Source organism: Tetrao urogallus (genome assembly GCF_951394365.1).
Source record: "Tetrao urogallus genome assembly, chromosome: 6".
In the NCBI taxonomy this organism is placed as follows: Eukaryota; Metazoa; Chordata; class Aves; order Galliformes; family Phasianidae; genus Tetrao; species Tetrao urogallus.
This window is the reverse complement of record NC_136819.1, coordinates 32579812-32603865: the sequence shown is the minus strand read 5'-3', so window position 1 is coordinate 32603865 and position 24054 is coordinate 32579812. Positions and strand designations below refer to the sequence as shown.

General features: G+C 33.5%; 1 protein-coding gene across 3 annotated transcripts in view; it reads left to right on the top strand.

The window, feature by feature from the left end:
* Positions 1–17987, top strand: part of STXBP6 (syntaxin binding protein 6) — a gene marked incomplete at both ends in the record, with an annotated part of 55188 nt that extends 37201 nt beyond the window's left edge. The window contains 4 exons of one of the 3 annotated variants that reach the window (XM_079537327.1): positions 2541–2671; positions 4453–4618; positions 15200–15336; positions 17964–17987. In XM_079537327.1, coding sequence (XP_079393453.1) covers positions 2541–2671; positions 4453–4618; positions 15200–15336; positions 17964–17987 — 458 coding nt within the window. Of the gene's footprint in view, positions 1–2540; positions 2672–4452; positions 4619–15178; positions 15337–17963 lie in introns of all 3 variants that reach the window. The other 2 variants (XM_079537326.1, XM_079537328.1) reach the window with 2 other exon arrangements.
* Between the last annotated feature and the right edge of the window lie 6067 nt (positions 17988–24054).

The following is a 24054-nucleotide window of genomic DNA, read 5'->3' as shown; positions in this document are numbered from 1 at the left end:
TTTTTTCTTTTAACAAGTGGGTAATTCAGCAGTAGAATATTGCCTGATCTCTTTAGAAAGATAATACCGCAGGGATGCTAAAATTAAGGCCACTCTTAGATAGCTTTCTTCTGTCAGCCTTGTGTAGAAGATAAGTGGAACTGAGCCCAGTGCATTCAATTTGCCAAAATTAACACAGGTGTTGAAAAAAAGATGTGAGTAAATATCAAAAAGGATTAATTTAGAAAGCTAGTGACCACAGTTTGTGTTGTGCTCATGTAATACTGCTTGTTTTCTACTTCATGGTCTTGAAAACTTTCAGTAAAAGCAGAATCTGTCTGTACAGTGTAAGTACAGGTATGGTGCCTGTCATCTCTGTTTTGTTTAATTGTTAGGCTTTGCTTTTTGCAGCTCAATTGAGCTGTTTTTCTTGCAGAAAAATATTCCAGTACAGCCTGAAGTCACTGAACCCCTCATGGTAACTTTTTCTTTAAGTCAGAGTGGTCCAATTGAACATACAGACCATTGAGAAATCAACTGATATTTAATACTTATCTCACTTCTAGTTTTTGCATTTCAATAGCTCTTATCTAATTTTGCTACTACCTTTCTGGTATACTACACTGATTTCCTCTCTTTAAGATCTGACAGTGTTTTCGGCTGTTGACTAAGAGACTTCTGTTCTACATATAATATATATAAATATACATATAATATATATATATAAAATGTTAATTATATTCTCATGAATAGTCCAGTCAATATACTGAATCCAGCTGTGTTTTCTAGTCTGAAGTAATTCCATATAAACAGTTATCTGTTATGTGAAATGTTAATATCTAATTACTTTTTAACCTACTGAATTTTTCATGAAAGTGAATTTCTTTCTAAAAACAAGTTCTCATGAAGATTCTTGGGATTTTACATCCACAGTCTCAATTTAAAAGAATACTTCTGAGATATTAAAAAGATTTTTCATATTAATATGAATTTGCTATTCCATTCTAAAGTACCTTTAACATCAAGTCACTGACCGGTGCAATAGTAAACTTTCATCCTGAAAAACAATGTTAGCTTTTTTAATTCTGTGGAATGTTGATCTCTACATCAACATTTACAGTATATATGTCCTCTGAGTACAAAAGTTTATGCAGTATATACCTTCAGATTTGTCTTGTTAGTTTTCCTGAGAATGTGGGTAACAGGAGTATACAAAAAGAGTTAATCTTACTATTTAAGACTTGATTACTTAAAAAGTCTTTGTTAACTGCCAACATTTGAAAGCCAAGAGAAAAGTGGCCATTCCCAATGCTACTCTTTATGGAGGATCATATAAAATGAACAGAACTATGTTTTATTCTGAAAAAATGAGTGACAGACCAATTTTAGTAGATTGTGCAGTACAGTGCTTCTAGAAATCATCTTTTCACTGGAAATAGAAATGTGTTTTGGAAATAACATAAAACAGCAACAGATAAATAATATGAATATAACAGTGAATATGATTGTATTAAGTGCCTAAAATTGATTTAAAATTTCTTGTAAGAATTTAAAATGTGTAGTTATATTCACAAAAATCTATTTGTTTACAGAAAAAGTCTACTGTAAGAACATATTTTGCCTGCTGTTGAGAAATTAGCGTTAACTTTTTGAATACTTAATGATGAGTTAAGGATGTGCTATCTTTACAATTTAATATTAACTTTCTCTTTATTTCCAAAAGCAGAACTATATTCTATGATATTGGGATTTTTTTAACATATGTTTTACTTGGAATATGTAAGATTGTTCTTATTTATGGTACCTAGTATTTGAGGAGAAAAGATGGAATGATTTTAATTTCTTGATTTTATGTTTTCCACAGATTCTCTGTTGTTTTGTGGTTTTATTTTCTTGGTGCACTAAGCGCATATACTTTTGAGTCTGTTGAATGTAAACTGGGGAACTGAACGTCATAGGTGTTGGCATGTTTTGAAAAGACTAAAGAAACTTGTATGGGTTTTTTTTTTTTCGTCAACTGTCAGCATGGAAATCAGTTCGAAGTAACAGTTAAATAAAATTAAAGTAACATATGAAATTATGCTTTCATGCCATTGCTGCGTTAGTTCTCTTATCTAAAAGAAAAAAGTGAATGATGAGATAAATGAATAACAAGCTGTATTTGAGAAACCATGGCTACTTAGGATGGGAAAATGAAAATGCTAAATTGTCTGTAAAAATTCAGACGGAAAGAGCTTACTTTTCATTCTGGTTTTCATAAGCTGTTGGCAACTTAACCTGTCATGAGCTGAAATGTACCTAATTTTGAGTTATATAACAGCTGTTTGGCATTGTGTCATCTTTCATAAGGAATATACTTTTCACTAAGTTATCTATGAAAGAGAATGCTTTCTACTGTCAGAATTAGCAATATGTTTTTAATTTTGGGGGACCTTATAGAATTTATATATATATATATGTTATTACAGAACCATTAACCTAACTGATACACTGAACTAAGCAGAACGTTTCTGAAAAATTCAGCCCATTACTGTTGCATGTTTTTTCTTTTATGTGTTTAGTGACAAACAAAAAACCAGCTCAAGCAACTATTACAAAGGTCAAGCAATTTGAAGGGTCTACATCTTTTGTTAGGAGAACACAGTGGATGCTTGAGCAGCTTCGCCAGGTCAACGGTATTGATCCTAATCAGGTAAGTTTGAACAGTTCTAGAAAATGGAAACTGAGGTCTTACAACTGATTTTTGGAACAAGCATCTTTCATTATTCAAAAGGCAAATGGAAAGATAAGACACAGGTTTAAGTGCAAATTCTCAAACAAGAAATTATTTGGTGTACATAAAATAGATTTTAATGGGAAAGACAAGAGGAGGCCAAAGCTTGTAAGCAGATATCTTCTTTTTTCCCTCTTGTCTCCCGTACCCTTTTCCCTGCTCTGTCTTTTCTTTTAAAGAGAAAAATAAGAGCTGTGTTTGTCTTGTCTTCAACTATAAGCCTCTTGGGTTCCATTTTGGCATGCAGCTGTGTTGTAAGGGCGGTAAGTAGAAACAAAGAAAGGAGGGGTTACTGAGGTTCAAGTTTCTGGAAATACTGTGAACCTTTTCCCAGGACAGTCCACTCCTCAGATTCCTACACCCTGATTATCCACAAAAGGCTGTAGTGTACCTTTGCTGCCAGTGTCACATGACCACTGATTTAAAACAAAAATCAAACAAACAAAAAACCCACTCAGTAGTTTTGGAGTTGTTTCCAGAATTTTTGCCTACATGTTTTTTTTAATGTGGAATGTGCAGTCTGACTTGAATTCTTGGGGAAAAATTGTACTAACGTGTTTATAAATGCAAATCTTCAGTAGTCAAACAGCAAAATTAGAAGGTAGCAATGTGACTAATATTGTGTGATAACAAAATTATTTACTGCGTTCATTGTACAGCAGAATGTTCATGGTTAACTGCACTTGGTTTCTTCAGGGTTGTGTTCTGATCAAACAAATAAGCATCTTAGTGGTGCACCAAATTTAGTACAGTCCTGCTAACAAATATTAAGTTCTTGGGCCACTGCTAAGTGAAAAGCAGGAAGCAGAATTTTATTTGGATAAGAGGGATGGTGAAAATGAGAATAACGACATAGATATGGATATAGATATAGATATTTCACATAATCTGCAAAAGAACTCTGTAAATAGCATCTGGAGATACATTCAATGTCAAAGTCCTATCATGTTCTTCAGCTTAGACATTCCTTTCAGACTTATTTTTCTATAGTTCAGTGTCATTGATTCAAAATAATATTTACTGGATTTGTTTACAAAATGATTTTTAGCAAATATTGCTAAGCGTATAGCATCACAGCTTTCGTAGAATCCATCAATTTTGGCAGCCGTTGCAAGGCACAGAGCTGGAGGTTACTTGGTTCTGAAAGTGATCTTTTGTTCTTGTTATCCTGAGATCTATACAACACTATGATAATAAATTAAATACAATGACTAGTGCTTTCTGTTTATTTTCTTTCTTTGGGTAAATATGGAGACCAGAAACACATTTACTGTAATGCAGCATGAGAATATATTGTAGACTGAATGGCCAAACATATTTAAACAAAAATCCTTGTGTTAATATAGAAGGTAAAAGTAGCTACGTACCTGTAGTTAAGAAGAATTTCTTAACAGATTCCAACTTCTAATAATTTGATCTAAAATATTCTTGTCTTCAGGTATTTCTTTTCTTAGCTGAATATTCCGCATTAAAAATACAAAAGAAAATAATTCCCACATGTGTTTTTATCAGAAATATACAGGAGAAAAAATAATGCTGGGGTGATATGAAGTTACATGATCTTCATGGGGTTTTTTTGTTTGTTTGTTTGTTTTTTCCAACATAATTGCTTTTTAATTTTTTTTCCAAAATCATTTTGGAAATCTTTTTTTCAAATCATTCATGAAACTGGAATAACAGTTGCATATTCTTTCTTCTAGGATTCGCCAGAATTTGATTTAGTATTTGAAAATGCTTTTGACCAATGGGTAGCAAGCACTGCTTCAGAAAAATGCACATTCTTTCAGATTCTTCATCACACATGTCAGCGATATCTTACAGACAAGAAGCCAGAATTTATCAACTGCCAGTCTAAAATTATTGGAGGTAAGTCAATTGCAACTGGAGTATTCTGAGCATGTGGACATGAAACAATGGTTTGCATGTGACTTATTCTGTGCTTAAATGTGGTTATTTATACTTTGATATCATGAGTCTGAATATGCTAATCTAACAGTAATGAAATTGTAGGTTTCACCATCAAACATCTCTTCAAATTCTTCCAGTGTCTTTGTTTCTCAAATATTTAGTTTAAGAGGTAGTATTCACTACTCATTTTCTGAGAGTACCTTCTTTCTACCCACAGCAGCAGAGGATTTCTCTACCATATAAATTTGTACAAGCGTGCTCAAAAGTGTTTATTACTAAATTTCCTATATGGATTTTGAAATTTCATAGAATATCCTGAGTTGGAAAGGACCCATAAGCATCACTGAGGTCAACTCCTTTAATTTGATTTTGGCAGAAATCCGTGAAGGTTTTTGTTACATTTCACAATTCATTTGTATCCTAGAGGGGACATCAGGTTAAAAAAGCTTTCTTTCTTTCTTCCTATTTCACTAATCTTCCCATCATTTTCAAAAGCTTTTGGTTTATATTATATTTAAAACTTCAAAATGTATGTATCTAGTGGAAACATTCTTCCCGCACTGAGTAAAAATAAACAAATGACTGTGATATTAAGTATAGAGATAATGTGATCAAGTGAAAGCTTTGGGTGCTAATTCCTAGAACAAAGAGCATATTCAAATTTGGAAAGACTGTAAGTATAAGATTCCTCCCAGTGTTATCTTGTATTAAATATTTCAAGTTCCTCTCTTGAGGGAAGAGACCTATCTGTGCCTTACATGAGGTTTCTAGATAATGCTTTGTAGAAGAAAAGAAAGGCAGGAGGAGAGAGTTGTCTTTTTTTATTATTATTACTTATTATAGTAGGAAATGCTTTTCAATTCTGTATGTTTCTAATGTGCTGGTAGTGACACTGGAATGCATCTAATCTGAGGTATTGTTGTGTTACACAAATTGTTAGTAAGTAACACAACTAAACAAAAACAAACCTGAATTCTGAGCCTGTAATGATAAACAATTGCTGCCACCTTCAGACACATACTAGAACTTCAGAAGGAAGGAAGACAAGTGGAAGTAAGGTGATGATCTTGCAATTTTTTTTTTGTTCGCTTTTTTAAAGCTTTGTCCTATAACCTGTAGTTATTCTGTCAAATTAATTAAAATATCCCTAGAACCCAAATAAATTATATCTTTGCCTGTGTAACCTTTTCTCTAGGACAACTGACAAAAATTATTAGTGGATCACTCTTCTCTAAGAATATATTGCCAGTGTGAAATGGTAATGAGTTTCTTTTTTTGTAAGCTATTGACTCAGCTTCAGATATCAAGGAATAGGACTTCATGATGTTTTCATTAATTCTTTGGGTTTAATTATGAGGATGAAATTTCTACATGAAAAAAGCCAATTTGAATTCAGTTTTTCTGTCCTATTTTAGAAAGCCAGTTGGAGACTGGAAGTTTCAGAATGTAGATTTCACAGAAGTTTTGCAGTTTGTTAGTAACTGTCAGCTTTAAAGCAAAATACTTTGTTGGTGCTATCTGGATACCTTTATGCATTAGAAGAGATGCTCGTGAGTGATATATGGTGGAATAAGTCATTTGAAACTGAGTAAATGTGTATTGGTTTCTTTCTTACTGTTCTAAGCTGAATGAATGACTTTAGAAGACACGTGAAATTAAGAATTAGGATGGGAAGGCCCCTTTTCTTTCAAATATCTGATAGTTACTGCTTTCATTTCTTAACTGATAGTCACTTAAAAACTGTGTTCTTGAGCATGTGACCCTTACAGACTTGCACATGTAAATTAATTCTATTACTCTGAATTAAAGTGAAAGTACTGTGATAAAATTTATCTATGTATTAAAAAAAATCTATCACTTGTTTTTGATAGTATTTTGTTATTTTGAAATAACTGAGCCAGAATGTAATTCTGTGTTTTTCATCTAATTAATAATAGTAAATTTTCTGGTCAGTAGACTTTTATTTGTATTAGTTTAGATTGAAAATACTAACTTGGATTTGTCCTGATTTATATGAATATATTCGAGTATAAAACTAAGTTTAAATTTCTCAGTTTGGAAGAGAGTAAGAAAAAGAGTAATAAGGAATTGATTCAAGTTAAGAATTCCTTTCTTTGTATCTGATCCTCAATGTGATAACATCCTGTCCCAGCATCGATGCCAGTGTTTAAAAACATCAACAGAAGTACACTGGAAACATAGAAGGTAATTTTTTTAAGAAATGCATCAATGATTTGTCAATTTTACTTTTCATATTTGTGCAATGTATTTTCTAGTTTTTAACTGTTGATTTCTGATTTCTGTATTTTTCTAATTTCTACAACTTTTGCTAAACCTTTCATTTCAGCAGAAAAAGGTGGGGCATCTGAACTATATGATAATATTGAACCTTAGAAGATAACAAAGTTTCTGAATGTAACTGTTGAAAAATTATAAACAGTATCTGATCCTTTTATGTTTAACATCTATTTTTAATAAGTAAGATTAAGACAGAGATTGAGGTTAGAAAAGAAAAAAGAAAATAGCTTTGGCAAATCATTTAATGTGGTGCTCATGTAAAAATACTGAAAGGATTAATAAAATAATGATTAATTTCATCTGTAAGTAATAATGTACAAGGTTTGGAAGCACTTGTTCTGCTGGTCAAGAAAAGTAATAAGTATTGAGCCTTAGGAGAAGGCTTCATTATGTGTATTCATTCCAGTTTACCTACTGTTGTAGTAAGGCCCCTTGAGAAGGCAGTAATGCATACTGGTAGATAAAGCAGTAGTCAAAGCACTAGCCTGATCCACTGTGACAGTTCTGTTTTCTTACTTGCACTTTTTCTTTCCTTGGTAAATAAAATACAGTTGGCCTACTGAACTGCTATATAGCGCTAGTGGTGCATTCCATCACTTCTGAGCCCTATGCTTATTTGTATTTTGCGTGTCTATGTCTCTGCTTTTGTTTTGCTTTTGTGTTTTTTTCCTAAGAAACTGCATTTAAATTTAAATTATTTTCTGTTGTTGCTTGCAAGTTTCTATACTGTTGGTTGGAGTTTGTTTGTTTGTTTTTTAATTAAAGTTCCACCTGAAAAATACTTCTGTGGAAGAAAATGAGCAGCTTATAAAAGTAGAATTGACAGAGAAATCAGTTTCTGAATGTCAATCACAATAGAAATCTACAACAATAATCTTGTGTGGTTCCACTGCTGCAATTCAGTGAACACGAGATATCATATACTCCAGCTGTAAAATGTTGCTATATTTCAAATGAAGTATAACTGTACAGACTCACAAACTAATGGTGTTATTGATAAGAACTTTGTAACATTATTGCAGTATTCCTGGGAGTTGATATTTGCTGTATATGCCTAAGGAAAATTGCTGAAGAGAAATTAATTTGATGGCCATTTCAGAATGCTCAGTTTGCTATGGCGGTAATTCTCCCAGGATACAATTTGTTGATTTTATGTCTTTGTCTTCAAAGTATATAAACTCACTCATAAATTTCATGCATTTGCATAACCCTCACTCAGTGTAGACTTAATGCATTGTATTTCTTCTGTGCAGCTGATGGAACCTGACATCTTGAGAGAGAGGAGGTTTGATAGGGAGGCATCACTGCTTTGATTTCCAGGGGCAGAGACTGATGAAATCTGAAATAACAATTCCTAAAAATACTTAGCTTTCCTATTTTTGAAGGTGTGAATTAGCAGTTGGTCCAAAATATTGTAAGAGCATTTATAACTATTAATCCTGGTAAATCTTGTACTGCTATCAGACTATGAACTAATCTAGTAAAGTCATTGGTCTAATCTCTGTATTCCTTTTGAAATGTTTCTTCGTTGAAAAGATATGTAATTGATGAATTTACATAGCATTTTCCATATCCTCTCTACTGCCAGACCACTGACAAGATACAACATCAAAAGACTTCTTTGATTCTTTGGGAAGGCCTCAGTTTAAACATGTGCGTGCGCCTATATAAACAGTGTCTTTTATCTCCTCCCCTTCCCTCCTTCTAAAGAACTAATGTTAAAATAATGCTTTATAGCTAACTACGGATTTCAACAGGAATTTGGAGTCCTCTCAAGTGTTGACTTAAATTTGCACTTAGGGAAGTCATTGCCATTCTGACTTGAAGGGTATCAATAATACCCTTCAGATTTCCCCTGTCACCCTGCAGGAATCATACAGATTCCTCTTAATACACTGTGAACTTCAACTCATTTTATTTTATTTTTTTTAAATTATATACTTTGGACATAATACTGAATTAGATGCATGTATGAAATGCGATTGGCTGTATCTAAAAATCTCTGCACTTCAAAATAGCACGCAATATTTATATGTGTTTTTCTATTCAAAGCTACTTTGAACCATCACTGGCATTAAAGAGTAATAAAAGATTTTTTTTAAAAGTAAGTAAAAGAAGTTACCTACCCCACATCAAAACTGTGGAAACTAATGTAATAATTCTTAATTTGAGATTAACTCTTATTCTGATACTTACGCTACTTTCACATGCAGATCCGGATTTTTACAAAGGTGAAAACATCGATCTGTGACTTGAGAGCACAGAGCTTTTGATGTTGTATGATTGGTACAAGCTAAAAGATGTGAAATCTGACACCTTTGTGCTAGCACTGCCACCTGCAGCTGAACATCCATGTGTTTGCTTAGATACTGATCTGCCTGAAAATTCTTGTTTTCTGTTCAGGCTTTGGCCTTTTGTTTAATATGAATTTTCTGGCTGTGAACTTAGAACTTACTACTGCAGATTCAAGGAAGACAATGGAAAAGTCCAGTTGTAGTATACGGAACTTGCAAAGGTGCGGCTAATCTTGGAAACAGTTTTCATGGAAATTAAGAGCCTTCTACCAAGAAAATCGTCAAGAGTATTATAAGACAGTCCAGTGTTTTTATGCCTAAGATTTTGCAAGCCATAGTGAAGAATTTAGATCCAGCTTCTTTGGGAAAAGGGAATTATTTCTTAACTGAAATTTTAATTTTTCAGCATATTTATCTCTCTCAAGACCTTCATTTTTTATTGGATATTTTAATGGTGCAATGGCCTTTGTTCCTGGATGATGAGTTCACAGACAGTTAACAAAACATGAAATAGTGAAGATAAAGTCATTCTTTTCAATTATAATCGCTGTTTCCAAATTTATGTTGAACTTTTAGTGACTTCAACATATAGTAGTGAAAATAGTATGTATGGGCAGAAAGAGTAGATACGCTGTGTTACAGTCGGTCTTGTTCGTGAATTTAAACTAATTGCTGTTACTCTTTTAACCTTACTTTATTTAGTAATGCAAGTCTAGTTTTATTGCAGATCAATAGAAAGCATATATAGCTTATTTTCTTAAAAAGAAATAAGTTGTTTTGGTGTAATAGAAAGACCTTCTTAATTACTATAAATATTCACAATTATTTCCTTCTCAGAACAGAAGATAATTGCTAAATACACGCACAATTAAGAATTGAATGCCTGTGTTTACAAATCAATGACTGTAAAGTCTTACCGCTGATGTACATATGAAAATCTGGGTTGAAATGAAATATTTTTTGCATGGTTAATAGAGAATTTGATGAAATTTTTATGAATGTATGTTAAAACAGGTCATGGAAACACTAATGGTATCTCAGGACAAAAATTAGTTCTTTAAATTGATCGATTTCCATGGTGATTGATGATAGACTCTGTATATCTTTCAGGTACTGTGTATTAAGAACACAGTACTGGATTAAGAATGAAGTTTTTAATGCATTCTCTGAAATAGTTTGTTATCATAACAATCAAAACCTAAAAATGAAGTTGGCAGGAGCTTTAGTGCTTCCTGGAAAATGTTTCTTCATTGTCTCTTCATCAGGAAGTAAATCCTCCAGGATAACTGGTCTAATGCACTCAATACAAAGGCTGCTGCCCTTCCACTGCTTCTGCACCTTTGCGTCTGACACATTAAATACAATTACACAAGCCGCTAACTGAATTTTCTAACGAAAAAGAGGGGTTTAATTCCAGAAGTTTAAGTTCTGCAGCAAAAAATCAAAACAAAATGTCTGATTTGCTTAATAAAATAAAATGAAGTAAAATTTAAAGAAAGGATTACTGAACTGCGTAGCTATTAATTGATTTGAAAATCTGAATGTTCAATTCCTTTTCAGATGAGAAGACAATTTCAGATAAGACAAAATATCATAGAAAAAGCTGTATTAATAACTACCAATTTAAGCCAATCATTTGAGCAACTGAAAATAAATTTGTAGTATGTTTCTGTGTATATAATAGCAAATTTTCTGTTGAAAAATACTGAATTAAACCCAGTATCCTTCTTGATAGTTTCATATGGAAATTGACATAAATGTACACATTTTGCTAATATTAGAAATTAACATTAATCTGCTACTTTAAGTCATACTCAATCTGAATGCATATTTTTCCTATGTTATCTGGCAGTATTTATTTGCTCCACTTTGTAAGTCAGCAAATACTGCTAGGTTAAAAAAAAATAAAAATAAAAAGCTGTGTGTTTGCACTTAATAAAAGCGCAGTTTCACAAAATTGTAAAATATGGAAATTTTTCTGCTCTATGTTCATGTTTATTTGAGAACATCAGTTCATCCATACCAGTTTTTTGGTACGTTTTTCTCCTCTTGCAAGTGTTAGAAAATCTTTCCCAAGAAGACTTTATGTGAGAAGTTGTTGAAAGCTTTATTTTGAGCAGATTCTGCATCTGACCTGAAGATCATCAGAAGTCATGAAATCTTTATAAAGAGGAAGGGCAAAAAAGTTAATGACAGTTTTTGCATGTCTAATTGTTTATTTTGTGTTTTTTTTTTTTTAAGTGGTTCTGTGCACATCAGTTGGTTGAAATGAATTTAATTATTTTCTTCTTAGTAGGTGCAGTTCAGGCAGTTTTGGTGTTCAGTCACAGAACTAACTTGTCCAAAAATTTGGAACGTTGGTAATTAATTCCTGTACAGCAGCTTGAAAGTTTTGCAGCTTATAGGAAGAATTTTATGTGATAGGAATTCAGTTCATAGGAATGCTTGTCTGGTCAATGTAGTACAAATGTTACTATTTAGAGATACTAATGTAAGAACAAAGCATAGTCAATCATATCAGGAACCACCTACACATGCTCTAGAAATAAACTGATGGAATTCAGTAGAATACTGAGATATGAGTTTCTGTGTTGCTCATATACAGTATAGGATTGTTTGTTCCTTTGTTTGCCTACATTTCAGGTCAGCAATCTGTTAACTTCTATTCTCCAACAAGTTTTAAGGCTTTAGATGATTATGAGTTTTATGAAATTCTCCACATACTTTGCTTCACTTGAATTCAGCGGAAGTTTTCTGTCTGCACAAAGCAACAGGCAAAGTTGAGAGCTTTTAAAAAGTCTTATCCCAGAAAACCAGCACTGATTTGTACAAGAGGTACAAGAGGCCTTAAATCACTCCACCAAAAAAAAAAAAAAAAAAAAAAAAAAAAAAAAAAAAAGGAAACTATTTCCAATGCAGTATTGCCTAGTATGCCTGTTTACAGGAAATATGACCTGAACAAAAGCCAAAATAAGCTTCCAAGAAAAATTAGTGGAACTGGCTTTAAACAAGCAAGCTATGAACAAAGTAGCAACTGACTGAGAAACACTGAAGTAAGAAAACATACAAAGTGATCTGATTGATTTTATAACCAGACTTCTCAGAGGCTAAACAGAGACTGCTGGAAAAGATGAAGTTCCACTTACGTCTTAACAAATGGCAGCTCATAATATTCTTAGATATTCATGTCTTTAGTTATAGTACCAATTTTCTTTTATAAATGCTGCTCCTTTGTTCTGTGCAAAAACGAAGAATTCTGCCAATGTTCTATATCTTATACACATTTAATTTTTAATTACTAATGTGTGTAGCATTAGCAATATTGATAGACGTGTTATCAGGAGGTCTCAGATCAGTATTTCTATTATGATTCATCTTCCACAAGTCAGCATATGGTAGATTGTTGGGTCCCTTCCATATCTTCATTTTGTGATAATAGTTCTGGTTTAGTTAATTAAAATTGCAAGGTGGTTATTTTTCTCAAGAGTTTATATGTGTGTAGTTTGCACTGTTGTTTCATAGGCTATCTGAAACAAACTCTGGTTTCACTACTGAGTGTTTGTTTGCTGTTTCTAAGGAAAAAGGTATTATCTGCATGGTTAGACTCAATGAATCTTTTGTTCTTGATTTTCCAAGTGAAACTAGTAGCAAAATAATCATTCAATGTAGTGTTTGGGTTTTATTTGTTAATCTGTGATTATTCTTAAGTAGTCATATCCCTCAGATTAATAGTAAAGGCAGTTGGTTTTTGTTGATTTAAAGTTGTCTTTGTATGTCTAAGAGCAGCAAACTCTGTTATAACAAAAATTTACTATGCTGCTCAATTTTCGATTTGAATGTTCAAATTGCTGTTGAACTAATTTTATACCTTTACCAGCATAAAGAATTTAAATGTTATATATTTATGTTTAATGCTGTGAAGAAACTGTCTGAATACAATATTCAGAGGCAGTTCAGAAAACTAGCAGTTATGATGTGCCCAGTCGTTAATACTCTACCTACTCTACCTGTATTGATTTTCTGTCTCTCACAGTGACTTTGTAGATGTCTAGATAAGTAATTATTGTAATGTAGATTAAATTTTAAAGCTTTTGCAGTTCTATTGGAAGACATTACAGAATTTTCATACCAACAATTTGGGGAAGGCTGATATTTTACTAGTCCTTTTGCTGAAAAGGTAAAAGGATAGAATGCACATTTTTGTCATGTGTATTTTAATACATACTAGTTCATACTTAAAATGTACAACACTGTGTGAGCAGTTTTCAGTTTGTAATGTAGTACATATCATAAACATTCTTCAGCAATTCCTCCAGAAAAAAGAATAAGCTCTTCTGTTTAGAAGCAGTATATAAAACATAGCAACTGGAGTGAATGTTTAGAAGTGGTAAACAAAGAGGAGAAATTCACAGGAGTTTTTCAGTCAAAAACTTGAAGAAACAGCTACACAGTATTCTAGAGAAGAAAAAGATAAATTAATTAACAGCTAAAGGCTTTAATAATAATTAATTATTTAATAATTAATTAAATCTTAAGGGCTTGCTGTAACTTTAAATATGATCAGTTAAATTCAGTATGTTGTCTCACAAAATCATGACTAGTATTTCACATGGACAAAGTATGAAGTTAGATTAGTGTGACATTAGATGACTGTAGCAATAGTGTTACGATGGACTTGTACATGGAGGTTGATTAGGATGATTATTTAATATTGAAGAAAGTGGTTGAATTTATAAGAAGCATCATTCAGTGGTAAATAGATCTCAAGCATAGATATGTGTTGGATGGAGAATGGCTTGACAACAGCCCTGAAGAGAAGGATTTGGGAGTGTTAATTTATCAGTTATTCAATATGAGCCAGCAATGTGTGCTTGCAGCCCAGAAGGAGAACAGTATCCTGGCTTGCATCATAAGAAGTGTGACCAGCATGGCAAGGAAGGTGATTCTGCCCCTTTGCTCTCGTTAGACCCCACCTGGAGTATTGTGTCCAATTCTGGAGCCTCCAACACAAGAAGGACATGGAACTGTTAGAACAGGTCCAGAGGAGGGCCTTGAAGGTGGACAGAGGGCTGGAGCACCTCCTTGGAAGGACAGGCTGTGAGAGAGCTGGGGCCTTTTCAACCTGGAGAAGAGAAGGATCTGAGGAGACCTTATAGTAGCCTTCTAATTCCTGAAGGGGGCCTACAGAAAAGCTGTGGAAAAACTTTCTGCAAGGGCAGGTAGCAACAGGACGAGGAGAAAAGGTTTTAAACTAGAAATGGGTAGATTCAGACTATATATTAGGAAGAAATTATTTACTATGAAGGTGATGAAACACTGAAACATGTTGCCCAATGAGGTTGTGAATGCTCCCTCCCGTTCAAGACCAGGCTGGACAGGGCTTTGAGCAAGCTGGTCTAGAGGGAGATATCCCTGACAATAGCAGAACTAGATGATCTTAAAGGTCCCTTCCAACCCAAACCATTTTATTATTCTGTGGAACAGTGTGACTGTTTCAAAAAAAGTTACTCTATGTTAAGATGAGACTGTTTGAAAGAAGCTGTACCTTTGTAGTCTGTAACGGATTTATTAGAGAAAGTTTCTGAAATAATATGTAGTATATTATGTAAAATATATGTAGTATATACTAAATAATATTTAGTATGAGGCTAAAAAAACCAACAACTCATAGTTAACCTGTGTCCACTGCTTCCTTTTACTCTCCAAGTACACTGTTGTATGGTATTATGGTATTTTTTTATAGCTTACAAGTAATATGATTTCATTGAATACCATAACTAATCCCACTATCCAAAATGTGACTAGATGATGAAGTGGCAAGTGATGCATTCGCTCTATGACATTATAAATGAAAGTATTTGAATTTAATGCAAAACATATGTGTATATATATGTGTGTGTGTGTTCTGTTTATTTTGATATTGCAGGAAACAGCATACTCCATTCAGCTGCGGACAGTGTGACAAGTGCAGTACAGAAGGCAAGTCAGGCTTTGAATGAGCGTGGTGAAAGGCTAGGTCGAGCAGAAGAAAAGACGGAGGAACTGAAAAACAGTGCTCAGCAGTTTGCAGAAACTGCACACAAGGTAAGATTTTGGTAGAATAAGGTTCTCAGTAGTTAAAGTCATACATTCCTTTATTGAGAAGGGAGGAATGTCTTGAAAGAATTGCAGACAGTCATTGTTTATGATCTCTTTGCTTTCTCACTGACTCACTCACTGGAGATAAATTCTGTCCCTCAAGGGTCAGTGCTGGGAGGAATACTCTGTAATATCTTCATCAGTGACATTGCATGTAGGGTTGAGTGCACCCTCACCACGTTCTCAGATGATACCAGGCTGTGGGGTGCAGTCAACACACAAGAAGGACAGGATGCCATCCAGGGGGATCTAGATGCTTGAGCAGTGGGCCCAGGTGAACCACATGAGGTTCCTTCCAACTCTAAGGATTCTGTGATTCTTTGTAATTGTTCCTTATTTGAGTGATTTCTGCTTTGTAACTACTTCTGTGCATAGATCTGTAGCCAAACTCCTTGGAAAAGAGATCAAACCTTAAGATAAAGAGTTACAGCTGTATTATCCAATTATTTCCATCCCACTAATTAAAAAAAAAAGGTACTTAGAAAAAAGTAACCTGTTTGACATACAGGTAGCTAATGCTAAATTAAGACATGGAATTTTTGGTCAGATTAATTACTCCACTTTAAAGCACTTGTATAATTCTAGTTAGTACTAAGAATATACAATTTTTGGCTTTTAGCACATCTTCCTTGGGCTTCCAAAACCTATGTACTTGTTGCATGAGTCTGATTTTCATGGTAAAAGAAAGAAACTGGCCTACATCTTGGTGGATAAAAGGCTTTTGGCTTTATTGTATATGTGCCAAACAATCCTTTAGGATGAGTTGCACCAAGGGATGTACAAGTTGGATATTAGGAAATATTTCTGCTCACAAAGAGTGGTAGTCCACTGGAATAGGCTGCTCAGCAAAGTGGTGGAGTAAGCAACCATCCCTGGAGGTTTTGAAGGAAAGTGGATGTGGCAGTGAGGAACAGTGGACAATAGTGGTGATGGGTTGACAGACTAGATTATCTTAGTGGTCTTTTCTAGCTTCAGTAATTGTATAATTCTTTATTACATTTCTAGTAATTAGTATTACATTTCTAGTATATTAGTGCTAGAAATCTTGGATTGTTCCCTTTCAGATCTATACAAATCTCTCTCTTATACACTCATGAACACAGAACAACTCCATCAAAAAAATAGTTGTCATCTTTTTTGAATGCAAGGATAAGTCTTATTAAATGTAATATGGTTTTTTGCAATATTTTTTCTTAAAATATTTTCTGTATTGTTTCCCTAAACCTTGAATTGCATATTGCAGTATGCAGTAGTTCTGCAATTCTGCATCTGTTATCTCACAAAAATGCATAAGACAGCTACCCAGCAGTGTATTTTATTAGGAAGACTTGATTTTTAGCAGAAATGGTGAACATTTTTAATCAAATCAGAGTTTTTGTTTTGATTGCCTTATAATAGCTAAAGGTTGCCTTCAGTAAAGAATAAGAATTAAAATTGTCAGCCCATAATTAATTTCATCACTATAGTATTATGACTGAATAAGAATTTCTCTTACCGCTTAATTTTGTGCATGTCTGGATGTTATTTTGGCTATGTCTCAGGCTGTTTTAATATATATGCAACCTCATGCACATGGTAGAAGATTCAAGGCATGGGAATGATCTTTCTAGCTTGTTTAAAATATGTCTTAGTCATCTGATGGCAGAAAAAAAAAATTAGTTTGCACTAGAAACAGTATACCATACAGAGTGGGCTTACTTACATAAAGTCTTGAACTTAGTTCAGGGTTTCTCCTCAAGTTCTCCTCATGATAGTGTTTTTTAACCTTCTTTCTCTCTGAAAAATTGCCCATGCTGGTGAATGCATAGAAGGTGAGATTCTGTATAAAAATATTTGCTGTCAGATTTGCTTACTAAAGTATAATTTTCCTGAAAAATCTCTGATTTCTAGAGTGTTGAGAAGAACACGTTGGTTGTACTTTTTATATGTTGAAATTTTTTCCAGTATGTCTCTACAAATCAGAGTTTTCAAAAATAGTGCTTGATAGTGCTTGAATATAAAAGATTTCTATCACTTCAGTTTGAGTCATTTATTGATCACTGTCAGGAAATTAGGAAATTTTAACTGCATGTACTGATTTTGCTTTCGAAATAACTTCGTAGAGGGTTCAATCATCTCATCTTTCTGTACCATGCTGTTATGTACAGATATCATTTTTATATCATATGAAATTTAAAACAAAGTTCTTTACTTGCTTTGGCAAAATCAGTATTTCTGCAGTTTTTATATGGCTTTCATCTCGTGTTAGCTTTGCTTTATCCCTCTTTCACCAGCTTTCAGTCCATTTTTTATTACTTGGAATTGAAATATTCAGTAATTGCAGAGGCAGAAAGACAATCTTTTTTCATCATGTAATGGCAGAGCTGCTGGACAACTCTTAAAATTACCTGTATAGAACTACACATTGGACTTAAATAATTTAGTATTACTTTTATTACATGTGTGCCTCTATTTCAGGGCTCTTGCTAATACATACAGCCATCATAATGTATAGCAAAAGAATAGAACACTGGGAAACACAGCTCTGAAATCAAATAGATCCTTTATTTCATTTTTCTTTTTTTTCTTTTCAGCTTGCAATGAAGCACAAATGCTGAGATACTGCCCAAAGTTGAAATATTCTCGAAAGAAACTGAAAAGCCTAGGTTGAGCAGTTTTTACAGGAGATGAAGACTTGTGTGTGTTTTTTTTCATTCCAGTTCAGTGGAGATGCATTCTTTCAGCTTCCGTGCAGGAAAATATGTTGCTTTTCTACCTTTTTGACTTACATTTTGTTCCTCTTTTGTAATACTGCAACACAATCTTGCAGTACTTTGTACCTCTATTTCTGTTTATTACAGGAGCTAAAGTGAACAAGGGAGCTGGACCAAATGACAAAGTTGATCCAAATTAAAATAGTAATATTCTTTGCCAGTACTCCTCCCTGGTATTGCATAGAAGAGTATTTTAATTAAGTGCAGACATGCATGCAGAAATAAAATCCAAAGAAGGGATACATGTTTCTTGAATTTATGTAGCATCAGCAGAATATGAGTGTTGGAATTAAACACATGAGGATTTAACTGTGGTGGAGAATACTGCCTTGGGAAACAGAAAACTTGTTTAGCCTACCTAGTGTAGAAAGTTCTGCATGTGCCAACACCAGCATTCTGAAGGGCATATCTGAATTTCACAGGGGAATCTGTTTCCAGTGCTGCATTTTGAATATTTCTATTTTAACTTCCAGATGGATTGTTTGAAGAGAAAAATGAAAGAAACATACAGTGAATGTATGTGTGATGTTTCAAAACTGAGGAAAAAGAGAATGATAAATCTATATATATAGCTGTGCCTCAGAAATAAACTAGTGTCTAGCAATCTGGTGTAAAGTAACATCTCATATTATTTTTTAGCAGAAGCTTCAGTCTTCATCTTCTGGAGATGCATGCACTTTAAAAGCAATGCACTTCAGAAACATTTGTCCTCGTCTTACTGGAGAGCCAGAGAACTGGCATTAAATGAATGCACTTTGGTTTTCACTTTCAATGTAGAATAAGATATTTCCATTGTTAATGACACTTTAAACAATCTGAAGCCCTCCAAGCAGTGCTAGACAAAAGATAAAATCTTCTGTCACAATTAAGATACTTCAATTACCACAAGCTGATGTAACTGAAGTTCTGGCTTGGAAATACTCATGTTGTAAAAAGATGTTTGTCTTTAGAAAAACTTTAAGACATTACATTCCTATGGCTACATTCAAAATGTGCATCTATTTTTTAAATAATTAAGCTGTTTTAATGATGCTTATTATTTAACCCAACACTGAAAACTGACAGAAGGTGTATTTTTGTCATCTATGTAGTACCACACAATCATTTATACAGATTTAGCATCATTAAAATGATAAGAATTTTCTAAATTCAGATAGAAATATAATAGATTTTCAGACTTTTACATGAATTTCTGCTGAAAAGGTGAAGGTCACAGTTGCACTGCTAAGTTCCAGATCTTTTGTGAGTTCAACTGCTCTAAAACACTGCTTTAATCCCAATGGCAGTTCTTCAGGATTTTTTTGTATATTCTCCAGTTAATAGTATTGTGTTATGTATCATAACTCAGGACTTTTATTCAGCCATAAAAAGCCATTTACTATCAAAATTCTGAGTAACTTAGTGTTACTAAATGAAGGAAAAGGGGGTTATTTATGTATTCACCTTCTTCTTGCTGTTCATTTAACTACTAAATTTGGTAGTTTGTAGAAAAAAAAAAGAAGAAAAAAAAAAAAAAAAAAAAGAGATGTATAAATGTCCATACAGAGATAAATCTTATAGCATTGCAATTTCCTCCTGGAAATCAGTTTGTAGCATATACAACATAGTATTATTAGATAGTGATGTACATAACGTATACTATAATTCAGGTTAGTGTTTCACATGAAAGAATGTATTTGTAAATTGTAACAACATCAATAGTTTATCTTTTTAAAGTTCTACAAGGAAAAAAATAATGCATTGTTAGACTTGAAACTACTGTGCTGCAAATTCTGTCTTAAAAGGCTATTTTTGAGTCAAGAGTAGTTGTGCATTATGTGAAATATTAACAAAAAAGTGCTCCTAAATTGTTGGTAGGTTTTGCTATGATTTACCAAAATTGTAATAGTTGCTGGTATCTATGTAACCAATTCCTCAAAAGTTCTCAGAGATGTAGAAATTTTGTGCCATTCTGGGAAAACAAAAAGTGGGACCTGCTCTCTTGTGTAATTACTGGAAATCCTATTTTTTATTTTTATTTTTTGTCATTAAATACTTCAGATGTGGTCAAAACAAAACTGTCCTTGGATTATTTTTGTTGTCTACTTGAAAAACAAATGATTTGTAAATAATGCTTTCTTTCATCTTACTCTCACTTTTTGTTCAGTTCTGCTGGAAATATAGTTCTTTTAGTGTCCACTGGAATGATGAAATCTGTTTTTATAAAGAATACTGTAATAAAATTTTTTAAAAAAGTAATGGGAACTAGGTAGAAGGACATTCCAGACCCTGCTTAACACAGGTAATTATTCTACCTAAAAGATGTAGGATAAAAATAATTGTTAATTTTGTCTGTTTGCTGTAAAATGCTTACTCACAAATTGCTATTCTTTCTTTCATCAGTCTACAAAAGAAATTCACCTTGAGCTATGGGAATACAAAATTATGAGGGTGATGTTCTATAAACATAGAAGCAATTCCATATATTAAAATGAGGACTGCTTGTAGAATTATATCAAGTATGAACTGACTGCCACTATCAGTTTTTTTTTTTAATACCTTAGGGGGGCTAAGATCCTAATCTCGAAATGCAGTGTAGACAAATATAATCAAATGATTGAAGTACATTTTTAGGAAAAAAATATTGCTAGAATGCTTGTCGTCTATCTGCTATTCAATATCATATACATGCATGATGCCCAAGCTGAATGAAAGTTGCAGTAAAAGAAATTGTTCTCTGGTGGATCAGAACAGATATTAATCAGAAGAGCATTTTTTTAAATAATTCCTATTGTAATTCAGCTAGTGTAATGCAGCTCATTATTGTAAATGTATTCAATGTATTTGGTTCATTGTTTGAACATTTTTTAAATCAGTTTTACCACACTGACTGTTTTCTGAATCTTAGTATTTTTCATAAAAATCACTTATACCGGTGAGCGGATGAGTGAAAACTATTCGGTATTCACTAAGGTATCTCACTAAGCTCAAGTGAGCCAAACAGTGCCCAGGGAAGAGAACAGCAGTGGCAGAGATCTTGTGATTAGTGTTTTTGCACAAGTCACTGGAGTACCATGTGTGATTTAACCAGCTTTTTGTTGCAAAATTTCTTCAGAGTGTTTCTGAGTAGTTTTTAAAAGTATGTACGGGGAAATGAGTACCCTAGGTTATCCGGATATCTGTTCATTTTTGTTGCTTTCCCATGTGCTGTTTTTCACTTGTTTTTCTTTTTTTTTTTTCATTTCAGTCAAGCTGGAAACAGGTCTGCTAAAAAGCAGAGCACTCAAACATCTTGTCAGGTACTATTCTTCACTGAGACTATAAACAACTGCAGAGCTGCCATAACTGAAATAATAGCTGTACATACAGGATTGTAAGACAAATGGTTGAGATAGTTAAACAGTTGCATAACATTTATCTGCCAGACAAGGTTTCATTCCTCTTAGCATGCACTCATAGGGAAAGCATTGTTAACTGTTAGTTGTTGCTGATTAACTCATATTAGAGACCTTAGTAGAAGTGATTTTAATCTAACAGTATTTTATATAGCAATGGCACTGATAGAGGAAAAGGAGGTGGAAAGAGGAAGGATATGTTTTCACATTCCCTGACTGGTGATGCTTCATAGGATCCTCCCCTCAGTTTTTGTATGACACAGTAAATGTACAAGGTTATTTGTGGCTTCCTCTACAACTCTGGCTGTCTTTCCTTTTTCCTGCTTTTGTACAGTCTTCCCATACTCAATAACAATTTTCTGTCCTATTATCTCGCTTGCAACTCCCTCATCCAGAGAGGTAGCTCCACAGTTACCTCTCATCCTTTAAGACCATCGCATAGTAAGATCTTTTGCACTCCCTTGTCCTTTTGGTGTTTAAAACCTCATGTTCTGTTGTTGGATGTAGCCTGTTACTGTCTGTAGATGAAGAAGGTGTAGATATGTACTGCACATAAAATGAAAACACTCAACGAGGCCAAAGTTAAAGTGTTTCAGAAGGTCTGAAAGGATTTGGGAGGACAAGATTTATTAAAAGTCAGAAGATCATAGTGCTGGGCTACCCAGCACTAAATAACCTTGTTATTACAGCTTCACTTTGAAAAAAAAGCCTTTAACAAATTTAAGGAAGAGTCATCTATCTTGAATGTATGTATGTTGCTCAGAAAGTAATGCCTCCTATTTATTTCCATGGAAATTACAACAAGATACAAAAATCACGAGAACACTTTTTGGTAGAGTGAATTCTCAGCTACAAAACATTGTTTTTCAACATTGTCACCACCATTAACAGGAGATGATACTTCCAGAGCAGCCTTCATAGCATTTTTCCACCCTTCTGTATCAAGAATTCAAAGAGAAACATCAACTTATTTCACATACACATTAACATTATGGAGGTAAGTGTTCTATTCCTGTCCATTGTTTTACTATAAATTAGAGATCTGGAACTGTAAAACCCAGATCTCCTTATTCCTAGTTCAGTATGTTGTAATTGAAAACATTATATTTATCTTTGTGGTGAAAGAATCAGAAAAAAAAGTAGACTTCTTGCAAGCACGCTTTTTTTTCATCCTGCTCCAGCAATGTCATCTCTTTGATAGTGCACAGTATACACTGTCTGTACAAGTGAAATGCAACTTGTGGCAAAATCTTTCTGTAGAGAGAGAGTCCAAGAGGAAGAAACACTAGAGAAAAGCGGGGCTGAGAAAGCATCACTGCTTGAGTTTTACCAGCACTGGAAGAAGCTCTCAGCTCTCAGGCTAAAAGCATTTGTATGACTGCAGTGAAGGAACCCAGTTTAAAGTCTTTTAGAGGAATGCTCTGTACATCTATTTTTGTTGTTCGCAGGCCTCAGCAGCTGTGAGGAAAAACTGGCTCTCTTGTGTTCAAGCAACTCTTACAGATGCTAGATTAGTGTAAAGAACAAAAGCATCTGTGTGTCAGACCAACACAGAATGCATTGTTATTGTCAACTTTCATTTAAAAATGCCCTTCAAAGGCACATGAACCCTCCCTTCTATAAGCATGGAAGATATAATTCAAGAAAAGATAATAAAAATTTAAAAATATTCATATTCTGAAGTACTGTAATGGGATTAGCTGAACAATTCATATCACAGACAGTGATGTAGTTATTTTGAAGAAATGAGGATTTACTGTAAAACATGGCCCTCAAAGGACTGCAAAGCTCTATTTGAGGGATGATGTGACAGCCTGAAAACAGTGTGATTCATGATTGCCAAGAGAGAAATAAAGCAGTTATGTAATGTTAGATTTCCTAAGATAATGCAGAAAATTTACAAATATGGAAGTGGAGAAAGCTCATTGTATAACACTGAAAAATTCATCATTCTCTAACAAACAGCGTTGAACTCTATTCTCTGATGCACTCATAATTACAAGAACTGGACCATTTTCAGGTTGCATATACTCAACTGTGAGCAACTTTTTCCTTCTTAATCAAATGCTAATCTAGTTTCAGAGGGTTTATTTTTCCTTTCATTTGGGTTACACATGTTCTCACTCATTAAAAACACAAAACACTATTCTTTGGCCATCTTTTCCATACAAAACATGTCTTTGCAATGTTAGTATTTTAGTATTTCACTCTGCCAAGTTTCCTTGCCCTGCACGGGGATTACGTTTCAGCGATTCCTTTCACCAAATCTGGAATTCTTTGATTCTGAGTTTTGTAAAACTTTTACTACTTGAATGAGATGAGTCTCGTATTTTCTATTTTATTATTTATTATTCTTATTATTTCTTTAACTGCAGTTTCTGTATGTTAACATTGTAAGATTCGCGACTCACACTACTAACTATATGCCTGAAATGACTTACCAATCTAGAGTAGTGTTAGCAAGTTTCTATCAAACACTATGTTAAACAAGACAGGAATTAATATTTATTGTTATATAGAATTTAAATCTGTGTCTT